At 37.8% G+C, this 27842-nt stretch overlaps 2 protein-coding genes and 1 non-coding gene across 4 annotated transcripts; 2 read left to right on the forward strand and 1 right to left on the reverse strand.

The window, feature by feature from the left end:
• The first annotated feature begins 3212 nt into the window (after positions 1-3212).
• LOC102704477 (protein CUP-SHAPED COTYLEDON 1-like) lies at positions 3213-6030 on the forward strand. The gene is made up of 3 exons (XM_006664755.3): positions 3213-3521; positions 4521-4786; positions 5077-6030. The coding sequence occupies exons 1-3, from the start codon at positions 3350-3352 to the stop codon at positions 5620-5622; spliced, it is 984 nt and encodes a 327-aa protein (XP_006664818.2). The 5' UTR covers positions 3213-3349; the 3' UTR covers positions 5623-6030.
• A 2877-nt stretch (positions 6031-8907) lies between these two features.
• TRNAN-GUU lies at positions 8908-8981 on the reverse strand. Its single transcript has one exon. It is a non-coding gene; the product is annotated as a tRNA-Asn (tRNA).
• A 2538-nt stretch (positions 8982-11519) lies between these two features.
• On the forward strand, positions 11520-27703 carry LOC102704202 (transportin MOS14). Of its 2 annotated transcripts, XM_006664754.3 has the most exons (27): positions 11520-11866; positions 12769-12846; positions 12942-13004; positions 13428-13475; positions 14044-14190; positions 15180-15311; positions 15812-15852; positions 16271-16362; positions 18118-18245; positions 19011-19086; positions 19198-19318; positions 19389-19488; positions 19580-19661; positions 19755-19837; positions 21793-21903; positions 22067-22118; positions 22497-22652; positions 22932-23055; positions 23158-23239; positions 23314-23402; positions 23477-23551; positions 23654-23708; positions 24060-24179; positions 24257-24349; positions 24445-24590; positions 24737-24914; positions 27021-27703. In XM_006664754.3, exons 1-27 carry the CDS (start codon positions 11738-11740, stop codon positions 27306-27308), a joined length of 2889 nt encoding a protein of 962 aa, XP_006664817.1. In that variant the 5' UTR covers positions 11520-11737; the 3' UTR covers positions 27309-27703. The 2 variants fall into 2 exon arrangements, with proteins under 2 accessions (XP_006664817.1, XP_015698871.1); XM_015843385.2 differs by lacking the exons at positions 11520-11866; positions 12769-12846 and having other exon boundaries at positions 12972-13004; positions 14087-14190; positions 27021-27634.
• The last annotated feature ends 139 nt before the right edge of the window (positions 27704-27842 follow it).

A 27842-nucleotide genomic window follows, 5' to 3' on the forward strand; every position in this document is an offset into this window, starting at 1 on the left:
TAGAAGCTTAAAAACGTGTACAAAAGCTGACAAGTGTCCAAGCCCTAGCTTGCCTAGCTGAGATCCTGTGGAAAGTTTGCCATTGCAGTGTTTGTGTGTTGCTTGATGGGCACCAGCTAGTCAGTTTATAGCATTATCATTATCAATTGGAGTAAGATTTTGTTGTTTATTGTTGCAAATAAGCTAGCTATAACCATCCAAAGGAAATAAAAGAAATTAAGTAGGGTTTTTTATAATCCATCACGATATAAGATCAGTGGCGGATCTAGAAACTTTAATTTATTTTAATTTATAGAGCTTGGCAAACCTAACGATGGATAATGAGTATGCACTAATAATCTATATGTATAGCTAGCTACAAAGACCATTTACGAAAGACACAAGCGAAATTCCTAATTGGCGATTTCTGATATACAGAGAGGAAGAAATTAAATTAAACCAGTGAGATTATAGCTAGCGATGAGATGATGGTTAATTGTCGTCAGTCGTCGAGTTCTAATTTGCAAAAAGAGGAAATCCGGTGCAAGAGACTGAAGTGATCTGATGAGATGATAGACAAACTTCTCTATATTGATCAAAGCTAGCTACTCTCTTTGTCTAAAAATAGTCCTGGGTAAGTTTGTTTTGGAAGGGAGAGTAGCCTCTACTACGTAAGCACAATTGGAAATGCAGAGTGCTATTGGGTTAGTTTATTAGCTACTCATTTCATCGTAAAATATAAGTATTTTTAGGATTAAAATTTTATATCATAATCATTATTACGTCAGTCATTTTAATAATCCCAGAATCAATCAGATTATTTAAAACAAAATATAATTAATTTAAAAATTAAAAATTAACCACTGAAATGATTGAAATTGAATCTTTTGTATCTCCTTAACCCTAAAAGTATTTATATTTTAAAACTGGTGTGTCAGCTAAGTAGACAATGGTGAGGCATTAGCAAAACTGGCAGAAGAAGACGGCGATCGATCGATGTGTGGGGTTTTGTTGGTCTTCTTTATTTATGCTTTTGGTGCTGCTCTTCACTTAAAAGCTCCCGTCGTTTCGTATTTTAGAGCAATAAGAGAAAACGTGTTTTTGCAAACGAAAAATAATTTATAGATAAAATTTTTATATACATGTCCATAGCAACTCAAAAACAAAATGTGCAAAACAAATTATGGTGAAAAAACTATAAAATTATGTCTAAAATTAAGTCCTAATTTTGGCTTACAAGCATTTACGACTGCGAAACGATAGGAGCCCTTAATCTCAAATTTGCCCCGTGACAAAGTTCTGCGATCACGTGTCATGTAACATTGTCTCACACGTAACGGCCCTAGCTTAGCTTAAACTCGAGAAAGTATATACACATACGTATGTACCCATCAGATTTTTTTTTTTGATGAGATGTACACATCAGATTTGGATTTAATCATCACTACTTGGTGTGACAAGCTTCCACGTCTCCTGAAGTCTCGTCACTTTCTCGTCTCTTCTCCGTTAATTTCGTAGCTTCTTACTCGAATATATTGATATATAGACACCAGTTTATTAATAATTAATTAGTTCCTTGTTTACACATTTAGCTGGGTTGGGTATATGAGGTGATGGTTTGTCAAACGATATATTTACAAATAAAAAATAATTTATGATTAAAACTTATATATATATATATGTATTATTAGCTATTTAAAAATAAGTCCGAAAAATAAAATATGATAAAAATATCACCACAAACTATTTTAAATTTAAGATTAAAATTTCAATATTGGTTTATACGTATAAACAGAAACGAAAAGATAGTCGGGTAATATAGATGGGATGTCAAGTGTAATAGTCTAACTATCAAATAGTATATGGGGAACCCCGTGAGTTACTGCATATATACGAAAATACTGTATGATAACAGTATATACGAGGTGCAAAATATATTTACTTTTGTAGTTGGCCACCCTGAGATATTAGGTTTAGCTGTTGCAACGGGCACCTAAAAGAGAATTTATTTGGATGGTAGATTGATTGTCCAAGTTCTAACTTTTAGCAAAAACAATCTCCATTTTTTTTAAATGTAGGTTATGTGTAACTATATTACGCTATCTCTGTTTAAAACAATAAATTCTGGAAATAAATATGAACATATATAGGTTATGCTAAGATTCATCCCTAGATATTGGTATTTTTATAGAGGATTATAGTGTAAATACATTGTAAATAATCAAAAATTGTGCGTGATCAAGCGGTTAGCGTCGTAGTTGGTTCGACAACCACCTTGCCTGCGCACGAAATATTTTTTCCCCACTGCTAGCACGGATCTCAAAGTACATCCAACGGCAAGCAAATCGAAAATTCCCCTCTGAAAAATACAAATCGAAAATTCCTCTCCGAAAAATAAGTGTCACAAATTTATTATCAGAAATTAATAATTCAGGTTTATTTTTCTATCATCTTCGTTCCATATTATAAAACTTTCTATATTTATCTATATATCAATGTACATATTTAGATAAATATAAATTTAGGTAAGATAAAAAAAGTCTTACGTTATAAAACTGATAGAATATTAGATAGACGATGTAATATAGAGCCTGTTTGGGGAGTTTTAGATTCTGAGAAGCAGCTGCTTGGTAGGCAGTTTCTGAGAATATAGAAAAGCTTCTAAACCCAGCTTCTCCAGATTCTGGATTCTTAGTTCATTTTCCAGAATATGTAACTATAGATTCTCAGAAGCTGTGGACCGTTTCGAGCAACTTCTGACAAAAACAGTTTCTGAAAAAGGCTGCAGCTAAGAGAAGCTCCCCAAACAGGCCTATAGGTGGATGGATGGATCGAAAATCCTGTGAGGAGTGGGCCTGCAGTGTGCAGCTAGCTTAAGCTAGCTAGCAGCAGCCTCTCTGACAAATCGCACAAGCGTGATAGCTCAGCCGGTGTATGTATGTATGCATGATCGATAATACTAGCAAGCAGCAGCAAGCTAGCTCGCTCAGCTCAGCAGCTGGGGGCGGGCGAGCATCTTTTGGGGCAGACGGAGACGTCGATCGACGGCGACAAGGACGTCGGCCATTTCAACAATCTTTCTACCTGCTAGCTTATGTTAGCTATCCCAAAATCATCTGAAAAAATAATCGTGATTATCTAACTAATTAATAAATTAGTGAGATGCCCCTCTCCTTCCCCCCCTCTATATAAACCCCTCCATTGCTTCGCGTCCCAGGAAAGAAAAAGAGAGAATATCGATCAGCTGATCATCAGCTAGCTGCGTCGTCTTCTTCAGCAAGAGAAGCTATTAATTAGCTATATAGATAGCTGGTGTGATTAGGAGGAGAAATTAAGGAGGATTAATTGGTGAGAGAGTGATTATTATTAGATGGCTGGGCTGAGGGAGATGGAGTCGACGCTGCCGCCGGGGTTCCGGTTCTGCCCCAGCGACGAGGAGCTCGTCTGCTTCTACCTCCGCAACAAGGTCGCCAACCACCGCGTCGCCTCCGGCACCCTCGTCGACGTCGACCTCCATGCCCGCGAGCCATGGGAGCTTCCCGGTAAATTCAATCACTGCCTACCATATCTAGCTACTCTCTAAATTAATCGCCTTCAATTAATCCTCTCCCTTTCTATTTATTCGTGTGACTCTCGTAAAGAAATTTCAGTGTTTAAAATATTATCTTTTCACTTATGTTTATGTTTATAAGCTAAATTTTAGGATTTTTTTCACCGAAATTTAGATCGCTATGAATGTGTATATAAAAGTTTTATCTATAAATAATTTTCCATTTGCAAATACGCCGTTTGGCTTTTTTCAAACAATCATCCCTAATCGTGTATATACTGTACAAGATTTGTCTTAACATGAAGATACTCACACGTATATACTTGATTCGTTATGATTAGTTAACTGACTTCTATAAGTTAATCATTGGGTTCCTTGGAACACAAGCACATAGGTATACATACAGATACATAGACACAGAGAGATCGATCGAGTGAGAACGAGATCAGCTATAGCCACTCCAGCTTGCAAGCAATCATATATATATAATCAACCGGCAATAATTCGATCGCCATGGTGGCTGGCTAGCTAGCTCCCACAAGTCGCTCGCAAGCTAGACTCCAAGTCTCGCAAAGCTAGAGAGAGAGAGGGAGAAATAAGAGAGACCAGCTAGCGAGACCCATATATATGTCCACTTCTAGCTAGGGCCACTACTCTTCTTCACTCATCAGAGAATTATAACGTCACTATTGCCGGCACCACGGCAACACTTCACGTGCAAGCGTATCCAATCTCCCCCCTCCCTCCCTTGTGATATGATATGATCTCACATACTATACCTAGCTACGTATACAGAGTACAGTACTGTAGGCTCATATATATCTGATCAGTTGATTTAGTTTAGTCTGTATGTAGAGCAATTTTACGGTTAGGTACCGAGAACTGTTTGTATGTGGGCAGAGCAAATTAACTGTTAAGGTTTAGTAGTTAGCTGATGAATAAGGCTTAGTTATGTCTTGATTAATAATCTGTTGTTTGATTATTCTTTCAGAGGTGGCTAAGCTGACTGCGGAGGAGTGGTACTTCTTCAGCTTCAGGGACCGGAAGTACGCGACGGGGTCGCGGACGAACCGGGCGACCAAGACAGGTTACTGGAAGGCCACGGGGAAGGACAGGGTCGTCCATGAGGCGGCGACCCGAGCGGTGGTCGGGATGAGGAAGACGCTGGTTTTCTACCTCGGCCGTGCCCCCAACGGGCACAAGACCACCTGGGTCATGCACGAGTTCCGCCTCGAAACCCCCAACTCCCAACCCAAGGTGTGCACTCTTAGCTAGTCCTATTTAATTAATTACCTTGTCGTAAAGAAACTAATATTGACATTCGTTGAAAAAGTATTGGGAGTACCGTATTTTCTAATACCATACTTCGGTGCTTATAGGTATATCGAAATTTAGCGAAAATTTTGATATCTGGAGATACTTTTTTAAGAGTATTTTTTTCATTAATTTTGTAGTACCTGATAAGTACCACTACTTAATTTGATGCGCTCAGACCTACGTGCTAATCGCGATCTATGCAATTTTGGACGTGTCAATTGATCAAGCAGGAGGACTGGGTGCTATGTAGGGTGTTCGACAAGAAGAAGCCATCGATGACAGAAGCCGATCAGCAGGGAAGCAATGGCAGCGACCATTTCATCGCCGGCGCAGCCACCGGCCCCTCCTCGCCTACAACGACGACAGCGGCGGCGGCGGCGCCCCTCCTCGCGGGCTCATCGCCCGACCCGACGGTGGTGGACAGGTTCGACCACCACGCAGCGCTGCCACCGCTAATGGCACTCATGCAAGGTGGCGAGGACCAGATGATCGCCGCCGCCGCCGGTGGTAGCAGCAGCAGCAGCGCGCTGCTCAACCTGGCGATGCTGCAGTACAGCTTCCTAGAGCACCGGCCACCCGGCGTCGACGACGACGCGGCGGCGGGGCCCGCCCACTTCGGCGCATGCCGTGGCGGCCTCGGCGGCGGCGACGGCCCGCCGGCGCTGGGGGCGATGGGGTTCGAGGAGCACGGCATGGGGGAGATCATCGAGATGGAGCCGCCAGCGTGGCGCCACGATGGCAGCGGCTGCCTGTACAGGGACGAGCTCTACTTCTAGCAGCAGCAGTAGTGCAAATGGATTTGAATTATTTAATGTGATGCGCATTGCATGTGTTAATTAGCTAGAGCTCAGTTTGATTCAGAAAAATATATATGTAGGGTTTACAAGAGGTTTGCTAGTTCATCAAGCTGTGATTAGAGTATATAACAAATTAAGGTGGAGTTAAAAATTTAAGGGGTCTGATTAGGTTGAGTGGCTGTGGGGATTAATTAAGCAATTTGTGTAATTAGTGATCTGTTTGTAGGTGAGCAGTTACAGCAAACAACTTTAGGGAAAAGGGGATGGTATGATCAGGACCAAGATCAATTTAATGTTCATGTACATTGAAAATGTAATCCAGGGGAATGTTTCACATCTGATTGGGCCAAGCACTTTCAGGAAGAGGAATTAAAATTTATTCTGCGTGACGAGTTTGTTCTAGTTCGATGATTTACCATAGAGTTTTCCTCTTCTATAATATATATGCTTCGAGTTTTTTTATTAGGTATCTCTACTCTATACCATCAGCCCAAACACGTTTTAGAAAATGCCTAAACCGCCCTTATAGAAATAAAGGGGACGTCATCCATGTATATAGCCCCCTTGCAGAATAAGATCGGTGTTTTGTGTAGAATTTTGCATGTATTTTTATAGGGAATATGATTTTATCAGTTGTATGCAGGGGTGGTAATACGCTAAGACTCTTGGATTATTTTATTACCCTAATTAACACTTAGAAATTTTATCTTAAAAATCTATAAATTTTAGCACACTCATTTGGAACCCAAACCATAAATTTTACACGTACGGCGAAAAGTTGCATATATGCTCAAGGAAAACAGAAAGACTATGGACCGATGTCCCCATACTGGCTGAGCCCAGGCGCAACTAGACTATCGTCCTATGGTCATACTTAAGGATGTGTTTGGTTTTAGGGATGGGATCGGTTAGGATAGAGTCAACTCATTCATGATCCTGTTTGGTTGGTGGATGGGTGGAATTGGTTGGACCCATAAAAGGAATATTTCTCTCAGATCTAGGTTCAACCCATCCCACCAAAACGGTGGGACGGATCTGTCCCAAGACAACCACGACGCACAGAGGGGGTGTTTATTTTATTTATTAGATTTATTTAAAATATATTAATTGTATAAATATACATCCAATTACTTTAGGTTATTCATATATTAATCCTAGTATTTAGTATTTAATTTCGGATATGAGAGGTAACTTTTATCTCATCTCATCCCTTCAACCAAACAAAAAACAAGTCCAACCCATCCCATCCCATTCCTCCCACCAAACAAAAAACAGGGTCAAACCCATCCATCCAACCAAACAGAAAAATAAAAATAACCCATCCTATAATTTAGGGATGGATTCAGTCCAACCCACCTCATCCATGAACCAAACACATCCTAAGCTAAATCCATGCCTCTAGGTAACATGGTGTATACGTTGTTTTCCCCTCCTTTTCTAAATTCATGAATTGTTTTATTTTTCAGTTGAAGCATTTTGAGGTCTTGATTTTTGAAAAAAAGAATCCAATCTACGATAAATCCCAAATCTAGCCTCTGCAAATTTCTCTTTTTTTCCCATCTTAATACCGGAGGATATGGTACATATGGATACTAGATCTAAAATCTACGAAAACTATATCTAATATATAGTGGTACCAAATGATATATACTTATGGTACCGGATATGAAATATATGGGTACCATATCTTATATCCAATGGTACCAGATATATATATATATATATATATATATATATATATATATATATATATATATATATATATATATATATATATATATATATATAATATCACCACCCTATGGTACCAAACTATGGACACCAAGACCTGGGTCTTATATATGGGTACCAATATGACATTTGGTTACTAGGACATGGTACAGGTGGGTAACAAGTTTGATACATGCCCCTCCAATACCTATTGGTATCATGTCGCTACCAATAATTTGGTAAAATTTAGTCCAAAATATCCAATTGAAGCATATATCCCAATCAATCAATTAGTTATTCACTCCATTTCACATTATAAAACTTTCTAACTTTGTCTAGATTTATATGTGTGCTAATAAATCTAGACACATATACAAAACATATACAACGATACATGGATAAATCTAGACAAACCTAGAAAGCCTTATAATATGGAACGGATGGAGTATCATGCATGGGCGTCATGAGATAAATGGTCATGCATATGTGTGCGACGTCGTCTCTGTATGGTTGTAACTGTGGCGGATGTTAAAGGGGTATATTATTGAACGGTATCCCATTATGTTACAATGCTCCAGGGAAAAAAGGTTAATCCAATCATAACAAATTATGGATATTCTCGAGTAAAATAGGTTGGCATGGGTGAAATGTATTTATTTTGGGAGTGTCTGCATTAGGGCAGATGAGGAAAGCACTTTTGACCAAAGAAATATGGGGGTCCAATAGATGGCAGCATAAAATGGACGTCGTCCTTGAAATAATCAAAGAGGCAATTACAAATTTATCATCGGTTTAAATCATTATTGTAAAACTATTACTAAAAATTATAAATTGCCATATGAACTATCATTCAAGTAGCATTCGTTCAATATAAAAAAACCATGGCAATTTTACAAAAGCCCTAATAATCAAATGGATGGTCCAGTAAGGGCCCAATATGGTAGGAGGATGGTCCAGAAAAAGATAGTAGGGTTGGGCCATCTGGCCCTATATGACCAAATGATGAATTTTTGGATTTTTTATTTTTTTTAAAAAAAATAATTCGCAAATTTGACTTTTCATTTCAAAAATAATGCTTCTAACATCCTGCCATCCTCTGTGAGGGCGAAAAGCCTACGTGTCAAACGACGTGGCAGACGGGAGGGAATGGGATGACGGTGGGGCGAAAAAATTTGCAATGACGACGACGTGAAGAAAATTTGCGTTTGGTCCCTTGCCACCCTATATGCAAAACAGCCGCGGCCGGCTGAGAGGGGAGGGAGGCTAGGGGCTGGGTGGATTTTTTGTAAAAACCCCTTGCGGTAAGGGGCCAAATGCAAATTTTTTTCGCCCCGCCGTCATCCCATTCCCTCCCGTCTGCCACGTCGTTTGACACGTGGGCTTTTCGCCCTTACAGAGTTAGAAGCGTTTTTTTTGAAATGAAAAATCAAATTTGCGAAATATTTAATAAAAATCCAAAATCCAAAAAAATCACTAAAAGATAGCCCAACATGGTAGGAGGTTGGCCCAGAAAAGATAGCAGGATGATTTGGGCCGCCAAATAAAATGGGCAAACGCTAGAAGGAGGGCTTGAACCTCCGACCTTGTGGTTAACAGCCACACGCTCTAACCAACTGAGCTATTCTAGCTTGGTGCTGTCTGTTCTCATTTAAATTATATCTCAAATCAAACACATGTCACCACCCCTTATAATGTCCAGTAATTAAAGCAAAATATAAGGTAAAATAGAAAATAAAGTGCATGCTTTTCTTGTTCCAGTGCAATAAACGTTTTCTAGATAGAAGAGAAACATCTTGGTTCCCAAGTAAATACGATTAGCTTCTTCAAGAGGTTGGACTTGTTGGTAATATGTCAATGGAATTGACCCCATGCAAATGCAGTCGTATAAAAGTTTCCATTATAAATCAATAGTAGATAGAATCCTCAAAACTATGGATTGTCTAAGGTTAAGTGTAGTATATTATGAATCCCAGCTCAATCCCTCTGATTTTTTTTGTTTGACGCTGTTGACTTTTTGATCTACGTTTGACTATTCGTCTTATTCAAAATTTATATAATTATTGACTATTTTGTAATGATTTGATTTATTACTAAAGTAACTTTAAGTGTGATTTATAATTTTTTATATTTGAATAAAATTTTTGAATAAGACGAAGGGTCAAACGTAGATAAAAAGTCAACGTCGTAAAAAAACTAGACGGGGTAGTTTGGTTTCTTAGAAACGACAATGACAATATTCCGAAATAGAAGCATGTGTTTTTTTATTTGGATGCAAACAACATTTTTCATTTTTTGTTAGCAGATTACATAGGGTACGAGGAGGAAACAAAACAAACTTATGGTTAGAACAATTTGTGGATCCAGAAAATTTTTTGAAAGCCGGATAAATCCACCCTTATAGTTTTTACTCATGATATGCATGCAAAAAGGCATATTAGCAATTAAAAAATAATTTATAGGTAAAATTTTACATATATATTCTTATTGTTGTAAAAACGAAGGTTGTAAAATAAAATATGACTAGGAATGCTAACGCTACGTTTCCGAAATATATATTTGATAACATATTATTAAATGTTTGGTAATATATTATTAAACTACAATCATTCTAATAAAGCTTTAAATCAATTCATGTCACGTATCAAATATAATCGAGGCAAAGTGCAATAGTACAATATTACCTATAAATATTATTAGTTATTGCAAATTTGAAAATTTAATTAATATAATTTTCAAAGAAACAGTTAGATATATTTTTTTAAAAAAACACTATTAGCAGTTTGGGAACTGTGCTTCTGGGAAACGAGGGGAGTTTTTCCAATTACCCTTCCGATCGAACTCAACCTAAGATCATGTTTGCAAACAATTAGTTCTTTATCTGCTTTTATATTGGAGGTGCTTCCTCATTAGGCGTCGGATTCTAATGTCACCCTGTAAATTCAGTAAACATTATATCTTTGGCGCTTGCGAATTGAAAAAATCTACAGGGAAAAAAAATGCTGACATGACATGTTGCTCTGTGCTTAAAAACAAACAGTACAGTGTTTCTTATTTACTTCTATTATTAGCTAGGCTGTGCCATCGCATATACGGCAAGGCAATCAAGGTGTGCTATAATTGGTTGCCACCAAATCATCGCTTGACCAACTCATGATTGGGTAGCTTCTCTTTAGCCACTTGATCTTGTAATTACCATCATTTCAAAATAAAGTGCCTATTTTGTTTGATTAGGGTAAAAATTTAATCAACAGTTACTCTATTAGAATATAACTTTTCTCATGATTATAATTTTATATCATACAAGTGATATATTTTTAGAATAACTTTAGTCAAAGTCTTATTCTAATAAAAATAAAGAGATCTTATATTTTAAAATAGAGTGAATACTGTCGTAGTTTAGAAAACAATTATACGTAGTATATTTTTAAATCATTACAGTATTTTAATTCCAACCACTAGCTCTAACCACTTAAAACTCCAGCCGTTCGATTAACCGAGTCCACGCACAGGGATACACAGGCACACAGCTCACACCCAGCAAAGCTCAAATTTCTTTTGTTTTTTAAATGTAAAACTAAACACGTTCATAACTTGTTTCTATATCTAAAACCTTTGGAAAATAATGCCACGTCAGCCCCTTTAGCATGATAGCATATCCCAAAAAAACTTAGTCTTGTAGTTAGCTAGCAAAATAAATTAATTATATTACCAATACTCCAAAAGACTGGCCAAAATTTTATACGTATACTCTTAGCGATCAAAAGTCAAGGTTGGAAAGTAATTTTAATAACAAAACCTCTAAAATCAACTTTAAATTAAAGATTGAAAATTCAAATTTTAAATTATAAGTAAAACAGAAGAAAAAGATATAAACGTCCTAAATCTTACTGCCTACTCATAATTAATAGTTTACGTGGGTGTCAATAATAAATGAGTATAGATAAAGGATGTAGCTAAACTTAGGTAGCTCATTTGGCTAGTGAAATGACTAGCTGAGCTGAGCCAAATACTTAGTCTCTTAAACATGTATTGACTCGCTGAGCCAAGTCGCAAAAGTAAAAAAAAGAACAGAAAAGGTGATGAAACAATACTAAAGAAGGAGTAAATGAAAAGATAAAAATTAATTCAAACAGCTCCATCTCGAGTTCTCGACTCGTCTCGCAGCCTCGCCCATCCATCCATCCATCGAAATCTCTCTCTCTCTCTCCTCGCCGCCGCCTCCTCCTCCTTCCGCCGCGTTTCAAAAATTTTCTCTTCCTCCGCTCCAAAACCCTACCCACCAGCCCCACTCAACCCGCCGGCAGATCCGGGCGCGGCCCCGCGGGGGAGACCATCGCCGAGGGCAAGGGATCGTGCTGTTCTCTGGGGGTGGGGGGACGCGCGGATGGAGGCGCAGGCCACGGCGGCGGTGAAGGAGGCGCTGGCGGCGCTGTACCACCACCCCGACGACGCCACGCGCACCGCCGCCGACCGGTGGCTGCAGCAGTTCCAGCACACGCTCGACGCGTGGCAGGTCAGTATGGTGGGGGGGGGGGTGGACTCTCCCCTTCTTCTCCTTCTCCTCGCATTGAATCGACTCGATCTCGCCCCCCTTGCCTGTTCGTTCGCGTAGACTCGCTGGGTTGGGTGGGTGGAGTGGGTGGCGGGTCGTTGTTCGGAGGATGTTGTGTGTTGGTCCTGATGAGATTTTTGACTGTGCCTCGTGCTGATTCCGCAGTGGGATCTGTGTGGGGTTGGGTTGGGAGAGGCATTGCGATCTGGTTTTGTTTGGAGTGGACTTCAGGTGACTTCGCATTATATTTAGTTATCACGTGGAGGCTACACTGAATGTATAATCAGTTTGGTGTGCCTAAGGTTAGAGCTTATTAGCAGCTTTAGTATGTTGAATTCTGTAATCGGATTTCACAGTATATTTTATTTTGGATAATGAGCAAGTGAGCGCCAGCTTATTTCAGGACTTTTATCCAAGTTGGATGAGTTAAGCTTGCTACTGTTTGATGCAAACCTAGGTCAGTTCTCAGTATTAGGTCGTGCTATTATAGTAGCTTACTTCGTGGCCGCACAAGCTTTTGGACTCGCTGTTGAAGTGCAACACCGAGGATGATGAACCGAGCATAGATTCATGGGGCATTGATGTGTACATTTGTGTCTCAGAAAGTTCCTACTTTTATTTATGTAATTATGTTGTTAAATGTTATACTTCTAGTTTCGTTGTTTACTGTAGGTGTAGTGTGTAACTGTGTACTCCAAGTAAATTTAGAGACCCCTCTCAAATTCTCTTCTCTTCAGTGTATGGCAGATCCAATCTCCAATTACAGTGACATCTTGTTCTTGTTTTGTGTATGCTCTTCTTTTAGTAAATTTATGGGTGTTAACTTGATGGCATCCAAATATATTTCTGTTTTTAATTTGCAGGTAGCCGACAGCTTACTTCACGATGAAAGCAGTAATCTGGAGACTCTGATCTTCTGTTCTCAAACCCTCAGAAGCAAGGTAAATAAACCTGTATCTTTTCTTATTATTTCAAAACAATGAGATTGATTTTGTTCTTTTTGTTGCTTTTCAACCATCACAATAAATTCTTGTAGGTACAAAGGGACTTTGAAGAATTACCTTCAGAAGCTTTTCGTCCATTACAAGATTCTCTATACGTAAGCACCAGTTTTTGAAGCCCCCCCCCCCCTTTCATTTGCATACTATAATCAGCTCAACTCTATGCTATATGAAGTAGATTCAGTCCTCTATACTCACTGCCATTTCTGTTTGATAAAGGGCATCATTTCACTTGCTCAAAATAAAATAAAATCAGTCTTTCAAAGTCATGTGGCAGTTTGTACTATTTCCTTCTAGTCATGTCATCTTATGGACGGTCGAGCTTTCCTTTTGTGAGAGATGCTTTTTTTTTTGTCTTTCTTGTAAATATTTGCTCTCTACTTAATGAAATGAATTGCAGTTCTCCTGCGTTTTCGAGAAAAAAAATGTCATGTTATGAGATGGATTTGTTAACCTTACTAAGGTTTTGGTAATCTTGTGAATGTTTTCTTTCATTTGATTTAACTGGAATGCATCTGCAGGCATTGCTGAAAAAATTTAGTAAAGGACCACAAAAAGTTAGAACACAGGTAATCATTGTACTCCGTCCATTCTTTTTTACCTGTTATTTAAGACATCGATACAATTGCCGGTATACATCTTTGGCTTCTACCTTTTGTAATTATATACTCATAAATACTAACATATACTACCTCTGCTCCAAAAAGACTTCATCTTTGGCTTCATGTTGCTTGTCCCACAAATACTTTATTTTTTGAGTAATTATTGTGTTGGAGTTTGGTAAAGGCAAAATGCATTGGGGTTTGAAAAAATAGGGACAGGTGCATTGGGGTTTGAAACAGTGAAGGGCGTTCTAGTTTTTATAGCTTTGTATAGGTATATGTGAGGAAGGCTAAAAGTGAAGTCCTTTTGTCCTGGAGGGAGTAATATAAGAAAATATTTTATGACAAATCTACTGAATGCCATTTTTCACATTACAAATCTTAGTACATTTGTGTATTAGTAGCCAAAAATTTCAAATTTTGACTGCACATACTGTAAGATCACATTTATTTTAGTATGGAGGTTGTAATTAAGCAAGCAATATTTGTATTATCACAGTTATAATGGTAGCACTACCTTGTCTGCCATCTTCAGATTTGCATTGCAATGGCTGCTCTTGCTGTGCATGTACCTGTAGAGGACTGGGGAGGTGGTGGTATTGTGAATTGGCTAAGTGATGAAATGAAATCTCAACAAGATTTTATCCCAAGCTTCCTTGAGCTGCTAATTGTTTTGCCACAGGTACATACCATGTTTAGCCTCATATGGATGCCTATCATGTTCTATCTTCATGTCGTTGAGTTCATCCTATCTTTATAATCCTATTTAGGAGGAACAGTTTCACTACCACACTGTACTGTAACTTGACTAACTCATATGAAAGTAACTCGAATCCTTCTGCCACTGAAGGACCCGCATAAAAGAAAAGCTGAAATATGATCTCAACACACTGCAAAATGTGTGTGCTATTTTATTTTGTTCACAGGAAGCAGTAAAATGGTACTATTTGTGATTATTGTCTCATGTAAAAAACATTTGAGGTGAAGTAAAGCAGTGGATCGTTTTATTGTCCTTTTGCCATTTCCAGAAAGTTATTTCGGTAATAGTAGATGTTACATTCTGATTGTTACTATTTATGAATAATAAGGTAGACTTCTGATGAATCACATTGGCTGCTATTGACATTTTTTTTTGAAGATTATGAACCTGTAACTAGATATCTATTTTAAATCAGAAAAGTATTGTCATTGTTGTAATTTTGTCGTCTGCATATATAAATCATGCTTGAATTCAGAGTCATGCATACCAGCTACCATGGTTCAATAAGGCTCTAGACACTAGAGGGTCAGCAATGTTGGCGCCTAGCATCTTGGGGTGCCTAGACCCTAGATGCGCTGCCAAGTGCCAAGGCGGCACCTAGGACTGACTTGGCTAGGGACTTTCTAGCAGTTACATATGGCATAAAAGAAAGACAATATAACACTAATATAGCAACACTAGAGCCCCCAAGGGAGAGCAGCCACTTAATGCACCATCAAATTCCAACTTGCTGTGGCTACCTGGTGCCTAGCGCCAACTTTTAGGACACTGCCAGCTTCCTAGATTTTTAGTATACTGTCATCGCACCCAATGCAACATTACAGTGAGAGCATAATGTTTTAAGACAAGTGTATATCATATTCTTTATTTTTCTTTGCAAAGCTGGACTTTCTTCAATGTTGTCTTTACAGGAATGTTCTAGTCATAAAATAGCAGCTCGTCCTGAAAGGCGCAGACAGTTTGAGAATGACCTTCGTTCATCAGCCGAAGTTGCACTTAGCCTATTGACTGCTTGCTTGGGTATTGATCAGCTAAAAGAACAGGTCAATTTCCTTCTCTTGAAGATTGTTTTTCAATGAGCACCTTGGGAGCTTAAGTGCCAAAGAAAATATTTTAAGCTGGCATGTTAGGATCTCTTTAGAGATAGCAGGCAGCTTATTCACTGCAAAGTCATTTTAGTAACCTAGCACTTGGGAAGCATCTATCACCTGTTCTTTTTACTAGTTATATTAACAGATGGGTTTGACCAGAGGGCTGGTTATAATGTGCTAATCTTGTATCTTGGTATATGCAAATGGTGCAATTTTATGTCTCATGTCATATTCATATTCCATTTTAATATACTTAGATGGAAAGAAACTGTCAGTCTTTCCAGACAGCGATATCACATTTTGCTATTATCTCTTTCTCAGATTAGATGCTATATCCAAATCATGCTTTAATATAAGTTGTCTCAACCCCGAAATACACAAAATCTGCAATCTGTAAACATAAATGGATTTATGCAAGGTTTATCTGTAGCTAATCTGATATCCTTTTGCAGGTTCTTGAGGGTTTTGCTTCTTGGCTTCGTTTCTGTCATGGGTATGCTTCTTATTGGACTTTAATTTAGTAACATTCTAATACCTTGTTCCTTTATGATGTATTCCCTCTGTCCACAAATATAAGCATTTTTAGAATAGTGCCGAACCAAAATTTTCAACTCTGGCTGTCAATAACAAAAAGTCATAAGGAATTTGTTATATAAGAATGATGTTACTAGATTTATCGTTAAACAAATTATCATAGTATGCTATTCTTTTTTATTTGAAATAATTTATTTTTATAGATGTTATTGGTCAAAAGTAGCACATTGAAGACCGCATCAAGGTCCAAAAGTGCTTATATTTGGGGATGGAGGAACTAGCTTTTGTTGTACATTGAACCTTTTTTGTTCTTAGTACACAACTGATTATTGACCAGTATTGGCCTCAGGAATTTACTGAGTTGTTGTTTCTGCTAGAATCTCCGCATCTAATCTTGCTTCGCATCCTTTGGTTTATACGGCGCTTTCTTCGTTGAACTCTGACCAATTTTTGGAGGCAGCTGTAAATGGTACTGTTTGTATATGATCAAATTTTCATTGTATTTTACTATGCATCATTTGTTAGCTTATCAATTTATCTTCATGTTCTTTTTCTTTAATCGATCAATTTTTAGTATGTTCTTGGTATGATAGTTATGTTGACCTCAGTCGCTATGAATATTGTAAACCATGTGGTTTTAGATTTTGTTTCTGTTCACTCACTGCAGAATTGAGTCTAGATATGCCAATTTGCAATGATGATGTGTAATTCTTGACAATTGTGGTGTTAAATTCGGAGATAATTCAAGTCCAGAAACGAGGAATATGGTATACTCACATTTGTATGTTAACCAGCAATTAACTCTGGTATATAGCTCATAAAAGAGGGAGTTTTTAGGGAACAGTACAAAAAAGAATACCGGACGTTTTTGAGGGTTCATACTTCAATAGTTTTAGTCAAAAGTAAGTGCAGGTTCCAGGTTTTGACTAATAGACAATGCGAGAGGCTTCAGTAGGCTTCAACAAGAGTTTCCAAAATTTCAATGTAGTCCTGAACAAGTTCTAATAAAAAGATCAATTCCTGGTGCAGACTTTGAGAGGGTATTGTAACATGGGTTGGTGTTAGTGCATGCTTAGGCACTTATGGCGATGGGGTTGATGGTGGTGACATAAGTGTCAACCTGGCTATAGGTGGCAGTAATGTTGTTTGAAGGGAGGTGGTGACATAGTTGGGGTTTGATGTGCACTGCATCTTTGATGCAGCACCAATTCATACAAGGGCTGCCATGCTGGCATGTGAGCCCATGTTCTCCTTTTGTCATCGCATGCTGTTGTAGAGCACAACCTTGCAGACTGCTTCAGCACCACCCTCTTCTCATCCTCTGTGATCTGCAACACCACCTTTGTGCACTCATTAAGGATAGATTTGTGGATCTAGCCCACCCTCTAATTCTGCTCATCATGGAGGTTGTGGACCACAACTAAGTGCACATGTAGTAGGTAAAGCTTGCTGTTGTTTCTTTGCAAATTTCAGTGATCAACTTCAGATTGGTCAAAAGATGGATCTTCCAGCTTTAAATCAGATTCTGAAGCTATCTTCTTTGGGAAAAGCAATCTGCTGAAAATCCAGCTCTTTCAGTTCCTCCATTAGTGCTTCCATGCCATGTGTCTCCTCCTCACTCTCTCTTGCTGTGATCATTTGCGGCGCATTGTGGAATTCAGTATTTAAAGTGGCAATTGTCTTCACTGCTTTTGCTTCCCATCATCAAGTTTGCAGCTTCTGCATGGTTGCTCAGCTGGTGCAAGCATTGGATATCATCAATCACATATCATAATCTGTTGCTACTGTCATATGTTGCTGCCACCAAGATCTGGGTTGGTATGCTACTGGACTATTGTTTATCTGCAATAATGCGTGCTATTGGCAACAGCAGGGATAGTAAATTTGATGTTTTCTGAATGATTTGATTCATAGAGTTCCATTGCGGACCAGATCAAAGCTGAGCATGGTTAGGCAGTGTAATCTTGTCATTGCTTTCTAGAGGTCGGAACATACTTCTTTGTAATGTTTACCTTATGGTGTCAAACTCCTTCAATCAGACCGCATATGCTGAAATTTTGTAATAATAAGCTAAGAAGCTGAAAAAAGATGGCTTACTGAATAATTATTAAGCTAGTTAAAGTCATATTCATTGTAATTGGTCGCAGCTAGTTACATTCAAGATAACTATTTGTACACATGTTTTTGTTGGAAGCTCACTAATTCATTTTATTTGAATTGGCAGTTACTTCAGAATTGATACATTTTACGGTATCCCGTGAATCTAATGGCATAACCGAACAGATTCCACTGATTCAAGTTCTCATTCCTTATGTCATGGGTCTCAAGGAGCAACTCAAAGATTCTTCTAAGGTTTAAAATCGCCTATCAATTTTATTATATGAATATCTGAATTTTCTATTTGTAAAGCTTCTCTTGTTTGTACTAGTACATTTCAATGGTTTGGGCGATACAATCCATCAGCAATGCACTAAAGTTGTGACAACTCTATTTTGATTTGTAGGGTTCAATAGTGACTTTTTTCTTGGTTTCCTTCATGTTACTTAAATGATTCTTTTATCCTATAATGGATGGGTTGTTTTTTATTCGAATCAACCTACAGCAGACCATCGTTTTAAATGAACCTTCTAAATTGCACAAAGCAGTAACTTTGCAATAATTGTGCTGAAATTTTTTCACTTCTTTGTGTTCATTATTTTATGGCTATATAATTTGATTTAACTAACAATTAAAGCGTTAGAACTAGAGCCTTTCAAATACCCAGTAAGTTAAAGGTGATCCTAGAATTTCGAAGCACACACTACACTAGTTGATAGTTATTACATATATTTGACTTCACTTGTGATTGAAACCATCTTTCTTTTATTCTCTTTGAAATGTCACTTAGTATTATGTGACAAAAATTCAAAGTTTTCTGAAATGCATTGAACAATGTATATTTATGTTGTGTCTGGCATTTCCCTTGGTTGGCTAGTTGGAACTGTAAATGCAAGGCGGTAAAATATGTCAAATTTGCAGGTAGTGACTTTATGCCGTTCTTTTTAACTTTTTGTGTTGAGAGAATGTGATAAATTTGTTTTTACTACTGTCTGTTATAATTCATTTCTACATTACCAGGATGAAGATGATGTAAAAGCTATTGCCCGTCTATTGGCAGACATGGGTGATTCTTATGTCGAGTTGATTGCAACAGGTAAAGCTTCATGGATGATGCTCACTGTTATATTTGTTTCCTAAGGTTCATATATGAAGAAAGTTTATTATGGTCAATTAAGTATTGTGTTTGCTTTTGATCTTTCTACAGGTTCTAATGATGCCATGCAGATAGTGAATGCATTACTGGAAGTTACTTCTCATCAAGAATTCGACATCTCCTCCATGACATTTAATTTCTGGCATCATCTTATGCGTAACCTGACTGATAGGTAACTTTACTTAAGCATAATTTTTTGTTCACAAGAAGCAATCCATTGAACGCTTGCACATCTTTAAAAGGAGTTCGTATGAATCATATGGATCTGAAGTCTCAATCAACGCTGAGAGAAATAGAAGATTACAAATATTCCATCATCCGTACGAAATTCTTGTATCTCTGGTATGTATTTGAGAGGTTGAGGATTATTGGTCTAATTGTCCTAGCTGTCATGTGTCATTTAATAATAAACTTGACATGCTAACTGAATCAGGTAAGTTTCCGAGTTGAATATCCTGAGCTCTACCACACCTTCTCAGAGGAAGACCAAAGGGATTTCAGACATTCCAGATACGGTATGGTACAGTGTTTCTTTTAACTCAGTTTCTTTTGCAGTTCATGTTGCCTTTCCATACCAATAAAAATAATTGGAGCCATTTTTTCTTCAGCGGTTAGTGATGTATTACTTGATGCAACTGATGTCCTTGGAGGTGATCCGACACTAAAAATACTTTTCATGAAGCTGATTCAGGTGAACTTAGATATTTTTTTAATCCATTTATTGCTTTCGACTGTTCTGTTAAATTTATGTTTATTTCCACAATATCCTTTCTCATAAAATGTGGAATGTTAATTCTTGTTTGTTTTGGTATGTGTCTGACTATGCTGAATCCTGCATGAGAATCTTTCTGAGAAACATGCTTAGTGATTTACTGTTGTTTGTGTCCATTTTGTTTTTGTCCACTCAATTTGCACCGCTGACTTCCTATCTGATATATAATTCCACAACTTATTTCCTCTCTAGTAATCAATCTGCTAGCACTATTCCTACTTCTGTTAGTTTTAGTTTCTTTTCCCTTCTGTTTGTTGTGGTCTAACTAGGTCTCATCTTAGCTTACCCCATCTTGCTTGGGACTAAAGGTTTTTGTGTCAATGGAATGGTAACATTTTTAAACATGGTGACCATGGGGTCTCAATATTCGTTGCCTTGCTGTTGATTAGACGATGTGGTGCTTGGATGTTGCCACCATGGTTGCTGTCTAACTATATGAACAAAAAAAGGGTGGAAGCCAGGAGAAAACGTTGGTTGGAGGTAGGGAGGGATCAGTTTGTCCGTTGTGAGTTTTTCATTGGCTAAAGAGCCTGCTGGGATCTTTTATGGCCTTCTAATATATGTTCATGGGTAATTAAGTTACACTAGTTTGTAGCCAATAAACCAATAACTGAAAAATTGAACAATTTGCTATGCATATGGTGTTGCGTCACTGCATGCGCACCTTGTTGTAGTGAGATGCCTATATGCATATGCTATTGGTTTACTGCATAATTGAACAAGTTTGTAGCTACTTGTTGTAGTGGATACTACAATTGGTAATGGGGAGAGCATCAAGTTCTGGATGGACCGTTGGTTGCAAGGAAGAATGGTTGACGAGTGGACTCCTAATCTCATTTAGTTAAAATCCCCAAAAGAAGGAAAAAGCAGCGCATGGTTGCACAGGCAGGCCCTAACCAATCTATTAGGATGGGTTGTGAATATTCAAGGAAGCCTCAGTATGCAGGTTATATGAGTACCTGCAGTTGTGGGACTTGGTGGATGGGTTGTTTTTACAGCAAAATGTTCTGGATCAGTACATATTGAAGCTTACAGGGTCAGGATCTTACACTAGCAAGTCAATATATAATACTTATTTCCTAGGTTCCATCAAGTTTGCCCCTTGGAAGAGAATCTGGAAGAGTTGGGCTCCTTTGCGCTGTAAATTCTTCATTTGGTTGGTGATTAACAGTCATTGTTGGACATTGGACTGCCTTGTCAAATTTGGTTTGCCACATTTGGCCGTCAACCTTCTATGTGATCAAGATGTTGAGACAATTCAGCACATCTTGGTGACTTGTCTCTTGGCGGGTTTGGGCTTTTGACTTGTGGAATGATGGGAGTGTCTGCACTAGCACTTCAGTGTTTGACAGCCTGCCTGTCAAGTTGGTAGTGAGTGATCCAATGGGTCCCTAAAGATGTGAAGAAGGGGTTAAACTCGCTGATTATTCTAGTGTCTTGGAAGATTTGGAAACATCTCAACATTATGTTTTGAATGGCGCTAGGCCTAGTATTGCAGTTGTTTTGCAAGCTGTGGCAAATGAGAGCAGTCTTTGGTGTGCAGCTGGAGTGAAGGTGCTCCATGAGCTTTATAGGTTGCTTGTCACAGATGGTTAGCCTTACATAGGGTTTTTTTGTTTGTGCGTTGCTTTGAGTAACATTTTTGGAAGTTCGGGGGTTCAGGAGGGGTCCTTTGGATCCCTCTATTGTATATATTTCTTCAATGAAGCACGGTTCTCCTGCGTTTTCGAGGAAAAAAGGTGCCTCAGCCTGCGTTTTTGCTATGGTTTTTAACCTCTGCTATATCTGATACTTGACTATTACTTGCCCAGCTTCCTAATCCTGTAAAAAAATATCTTTTGTCTATAATAAAAGGTTGGAATTTTATATTTTAGGCATGTGGAAATGGACAGAACCAAAAATGGCAACCTGTAGAGGCTGCTCTGTTCTGTATACAAGCCATAGCTAAGTCAGTTTCTGTTGAAGAAAAGGAAATACTACCTCAGGTATGCATAGCATATTGGGTGTCTCTTAATTTTTTTTTACTTATGACTGCTATTTATCTGATGGTTGAGTGGCTACTTCACATTGTGCTTAGTGCATGAATATACTACCATAGCTTTATACTGGATGCTGGTTGTGATACTGTGTTGCTGTTGTTATCTGAAGGTCATGTCACTGCTTCCCAGCTTTCCTCATCAAGAGCAGTTGCTGCAAACAGGTCTGTTTCAGTATAATTGAAAGTTCACAAGTCCTTGATTGCAGCTTAATTCTTTGAATTATATACAGTGTCTGGGATTCAGGTTTTCTCTGTTATACAGTTGCTGGTTGCCACTGGTTGAGATTTAGAGTTCTGTCAAGTTGGGCTGTTTGTTCCTAGCTAACAGAATTTATGATAATTTTATTTTAGCAAATTTGTTCTTGCTCCTAAACCAATTATTTCCCAATAGCTTCAGATCCATACATGTCTTCATGTATTTTTCCCTTTGTTGTGGATGGTGATTGTTTTGTTGAAGTTTGCAATCCAAAATGTCAATTGGTTCTTCCATAGTTATAGTTATGACAATGATTGGATCTCAAATGTACTTGAAACTTGCAGTTTGTTCACTCATTGGAGCATTTTCAAAATGGATTGATGCTGCCCCATCTGAACTGTTGATACTACCACCTTTGGTTGATATTCTCAACAAGGGTATGAGTACATCAGAGGATACAGCTGCAGCTGCTTCTGTGGCATTCAAATATATATGTGAAGGTACAACTTGAGTATCCCCATACTTTTAACAGAATCTCTGCTATTTGTTCTCATATATTCTTTTCATAATTTTGTTACTGTTAAGCTATTTCCTGTAACTGAATTAGTTTGTGTGGCCTAGTTATTCCTTGTAGTTTAACATTTGTAGGTTTGATGTACTGTAGTGCTGAACAGTCCATGAAACATTCATCTATACTTTTGCTGGTTGAGTTCTAACATAATTTCTGCATTGTTGTAACAACTAGCTCTGTAGCTAAATTGTCTCATTATGAGTGACAGACTGTAGGAGAAAGTTCTCTGGTTCATTGGATGGTCTTTTCCAGATCTACCAAATTGCATTAAGTGGAGTTGGTGGTTACAAGGTTTCTTCAGAGGACTCATTGCATTTGGTTGAAGCCCTAAGGTTCTTTTGTCCCAACCAGTGCTTTAGTCATTTGTTGCTACCTTTGTTTTGGTTTTCTTCAAAATCTCACCTTGCATGTTCTTGCACTCATCACTTCATCAGTGTGGTTATCATGACGCTCCCACCAGACCATGCTCAAAGAGCACTGGAGTTAATCTGCCAACCAGTAATTAATCCCTTGCAGGTTAGTATTGATGTTTAAGTCGTTTGGCTATTTTGAATTTTATCAATACTAATATGGTAATACTGATAAAATAGGAAATAATCCAGCAAGGAGATACAGTTCTTCAGCAAGTTCCTGTTCGGCAATTAACCTTGCATATAGACCGATTATCATGCATTTTTAGGTGGTGATCTCCCACTTATGTATTTATCCACAGAGATTTGTTCTTTCTTTACTAAGTTTTCCAAATTTTTGCAGCCGTGTGAAACTTCCACAAGTAGTTGCTGAGGCTGTCAATAGATATTGGCCGACATTGAAAAGTATTTTTGATAAGTGAGTATTTGCACAAAACAGATTGGCGAGAAGTTATTTTTAGTATTGTATTCAGGAAATGTTTCATCTGCCCTTACTGTATTAATACACTCACTTTTGCAGACGGGCATGGGATACACGAACCATGGAGTCTTTATGTCGATCTTGCAAATTTGCTGTGAGTTTACCATTTTATTTTATTTAGGCCTAGAAGTTTTCTTTAATACAATGTACAGTCTGATCCAATGCAAGTATTGTCACAAGTGCATAAGGGCCGCTTGATTAATTCTAGGATTAGTTTGACAACAGCGTGCACACACTTTCCAAAAGTGACAAATGCTAAATTGCAAGTTAGTTTTTCCCTTAACTCTGTACATTTCACTGTAATAAAGGACATTCATGTTGGTTGCCTAGTTGCCTTATAAATTATTATCTGTCTCTTGTGGTCAGTTCAGCACTATGCAATTATGGATTATTAAAACTTCCGCAATAATAAACCAATAATGTGTTTTCTGCTCTGGTGATGAAGGTAAGAACATGTGGGAGGTTTATGGGATTCACCATTGGTGCAATTCTTGAAGAAATCCAAACTCTGTATCAACAACACAATCAAGCTTGCTTCCTTTACCTGTCGAGTGAAGTTATTAAGGTTCTTACATGTTCGAAAAGTCTTATCAATTCTTTTTTTTGTTGTATCTTTAATTATCTGACAATATTTTTTAATAGATATTTGGGTCTGATCCAGCATGTGCAAACTATCTTGCAAGTCTGATACAGGCGCTTTTTGGCCATACAATACAGCTCCTTCGAACTATTCAAGTACTATTCCCTTTTTTCATCTGGGAAATTAGATATTCAAATTATGATCATCAACATGACAAGTAATTACTGAACTGTATATCTACAATTGACAGGATTTTACAGCTAGACCAGATATAGCTGATGATTGCTTCCTTCTAGCATCAAGATGTATTCGATACTGTCCAGATTTGTTTGTACCTACAGAGATGTTTCCGAGATTGGTTGACTGTGCAATGGCTGGTATAACTATACAGCACAGGTAGTGCCTTCAGTATATAGTCTACCTGACTTGTCAGAAGGAAATGCACTATACATACATGACCTTTATATTCTGTGTTTAATTCTTTAGTGCGGTTTTGTGATGGCTAATCTGCTGTCCATTTTTTTCCTTGTGTTATGCAACAGGGAAGCATGCAAGTCTATATTATCTTTTCTCTCTGATGTCTTTGATCTTGCAAAATCATCCGAGGGAGAAAAGTACCGAGAATTAATAAACACAATTATACTTCAGCGGGGTGCAGTACTTACTAGAATAATGGTTGCTTCCTTAACAGGGGCACTACCATTTAGTCGCTTGGACGAGGTATGCAACATGATTTATGTTATATAGTGTTTCCTTTTGCTTATTATGCTTCTGCTTACTGAATTTACATGCTATTTGGAAACATATGAACTAATGAAGTGAATATTAGAATTCTCCTGTCTTACCAGTTAAAATAAAGATTGATATGAAGAGGAATGAATAATGATACACACACACTTTTGAAATCCAAATATATGTTGAGATAGCGTTCTAAAGTGATGAAATGCAGATGAAAGTTAGTGGATGATCTATTTATTCATATTGATTAATTAAATAGTATATATCATAAACCTAACAAAATAGCTTAGAATGAGTGGTCTAAGCAATGCTGTAGAAGAAAGTTTTTTGAGAAAATCGTATTTTTAGAAGCATGGAGCAAACAATCTGGTGGGTAAGCGCAAAAGAACCCTAATCATATTTCTTCTCATCTTTTAAGATGACATGAAAAAGTTGTTTGATATCTACTCTTCTGCTTGGGAAATCATAAATTATTTTCCCAACTATTATCCATAGTCTGTCATCTCAAATGTTTTGGAATGCTATAAAATATCTACTTCATTGAGAAAAAGAGCTGTCAGCCAAACACGAGCCCTAAAAGCAGTTATGTACTCCCTCCATACCAAAATAATTTTTTTTTCACCTATCATCGACATACCAATATCAAAGCAAAAAGACTATAATACCCTCCACTTTATCGGATCCCAATGTAATTATCCCCTATCTTTATCTAGTTTCAATGCATCTGACATTTGTTCCCTACTTCCACAAACTCCAGTGTAATACTTTCTCAAAAAATGAATTTATTTTGGGACAAACAAGAGAGTGCAAGATGATCTTATTGAGTTATTTGTGGGTGGATGTATTGCATTATTATAATTTATCGCCGTCCCATAAACAAATTAAATCATGTAGAATTCACATTTTATCACTGTTTTCACCAATTACTTTTTATAAACTAATGGTGTTTTTAATAAAATTGATTTATTTACATACAATGTGGGATGACTGGGCCGTCCAAGGATGGTCGTTGTAGTCTTATTTGATGCCGTGCTGACAACACTGTAGGGAACATATAAGATGGGTTGACGAAGTAGTTCAAATAGAAGTCTAATTTTGCATTTACTTTGAAATTTAGGTGCACAAAATTCATGTTGCATCCATACAGCAGCTACTAGGTGGCCTCTCTTATCAACCACTGATGCCACCTCACTATATATGCTCGACTTGTGGTGTTGTACACTTAACCGGGTGTCAAAATATATTCCAGTGGTTTACTGTATTTATGGGGATTTATCCTGTCCACACGAGCAAACTAACAAATTTCACAAAAAATCTAGAAACAAATGTGCATGTACTTTCAATGGTATTACATCTATGTGTAAAGTCTCATGTTCAAATTTGTTACATTTTAGCCATCACCCCAAAAAAAAATTGACAGTTTTAAGAGTAGAAATATGTCAGAATTTTGTCCTTTTGTTGCTCTTGTATAACGAATTTGAATATGAGACATAAGTGTAATACAATTGAAAGTACATGCACAAAATTTTCTAGATTTTTTTGTGAAATTATTTAGTTAGTATGCATGTATGTGCACATGATTAGTTCCCATTTATATGAATGTGCTCTGGAATTCAATCACTGTAATGAGCTGTACATACTCCCCACAATTGCATCCCCTACAGGTCTGTACAATCATGTCAGTCCTTATGAGGAATAGTGACTGGAAGTGCTATTTGTTCCAATACTTCAAACTTCATTTTCCAGAGCTGTTCGACCTAGTTGCTTTCCCAAGCACCTCCTATGGCCTGAAGCAATAATTGTGTTCTAAATTAAAAAAACTATTCATACTCAGTATAGACTGCATTTTTTTTTAATTCCCATTCTCGACTCCAGGTTCTTGCCTGTAATTGTATGAAACAGTAGTCGACAGTTTTGGTGATTTGTAAGAATTCCAGTTATGTGCTGTAAATAAAGATCTTACCGAAAAAGCCCTTAAGACACTGTGTTCCCTTTAAAATCTTTTAGCAAATGCTAGAAATCTAGATCCTGGCTCCACCTTATGTTGATGTGAGGGTGATCTTTATCTTTTATCTTGGAAATTTGCAGGTCTCTTTTGTTCTGGTGTCCCTTAGCAGATCATTTGGTGGGAACATGTTGAATTGGGCAAGGGAATGTATTACCCTCATACCATCACAAGCACTGACAGATTCAGAACGTTCAAGATTCTTGCATATTGTATCTGATGCTTCATCAGGATCTAGTCTTGGTTCCATAACAGATAGATTTGCAGAAATCTCAGAAGTCTGTCGAAGAAACAAAACTGTACAAGACATGGTTCAAGCCGCTTTGCGGCCACATGACTTGTCCTTCACAGTTGTCCCACAACCATTGTGATGACAGGATATTTATACAAGACCAATGGAAAGTCCATGGCAGTTCATGTTTAGTCAGTGTTGATTCATGCCTCCACAGCATCGTCCGATCGTTTTTCCTACTTCATACAGGTTTGAGTTGCGGCGCCATACTGTTCAGATTTCTTCAGAGGATAGATAGGTTAGTCGGTCACTGTAATTCTTTTGTATCTCGTCACTGTACATGTTCCATGCATTCTGTATCTGGGAGGGAAGTTGTGTTGTATTATGTCAAAAAAGGAATGGGTATACATACATCACTGGGGGATCACACGAATGGTGATCCTGCCTTGAGGCCTCATTTTTCAATGGCCGGCCAGCTTGCTTTTCAGTTTAGATGGCCTTCAATTTTTTATTTATTATGAAGACATCCTCAAATTTAGAAGGATATGTCGTGTGTTCTGCGAGACTTGACGTCATGCCAGAGTGATCTCAAAATCAAAGTTAGAATGGTGAAGTATCCTGTTTGTAGGATGGCCTTCAGTTCTGGTTGGTTGATGAAACAGATCTCAGACGA

Source organism: Oryza brachyantha, chromosome 10, assembly GCF_000231095.2.
Source record: "Oryza brachyantha chromosome 10, ObraRS2, whole genome shotgun sequence".
NCBI lineage: Eukaryota > Viridiplantae > Streptophyta > Magnoliopsida > Poales > Poaceae > Oryza > Oryza brachyantha.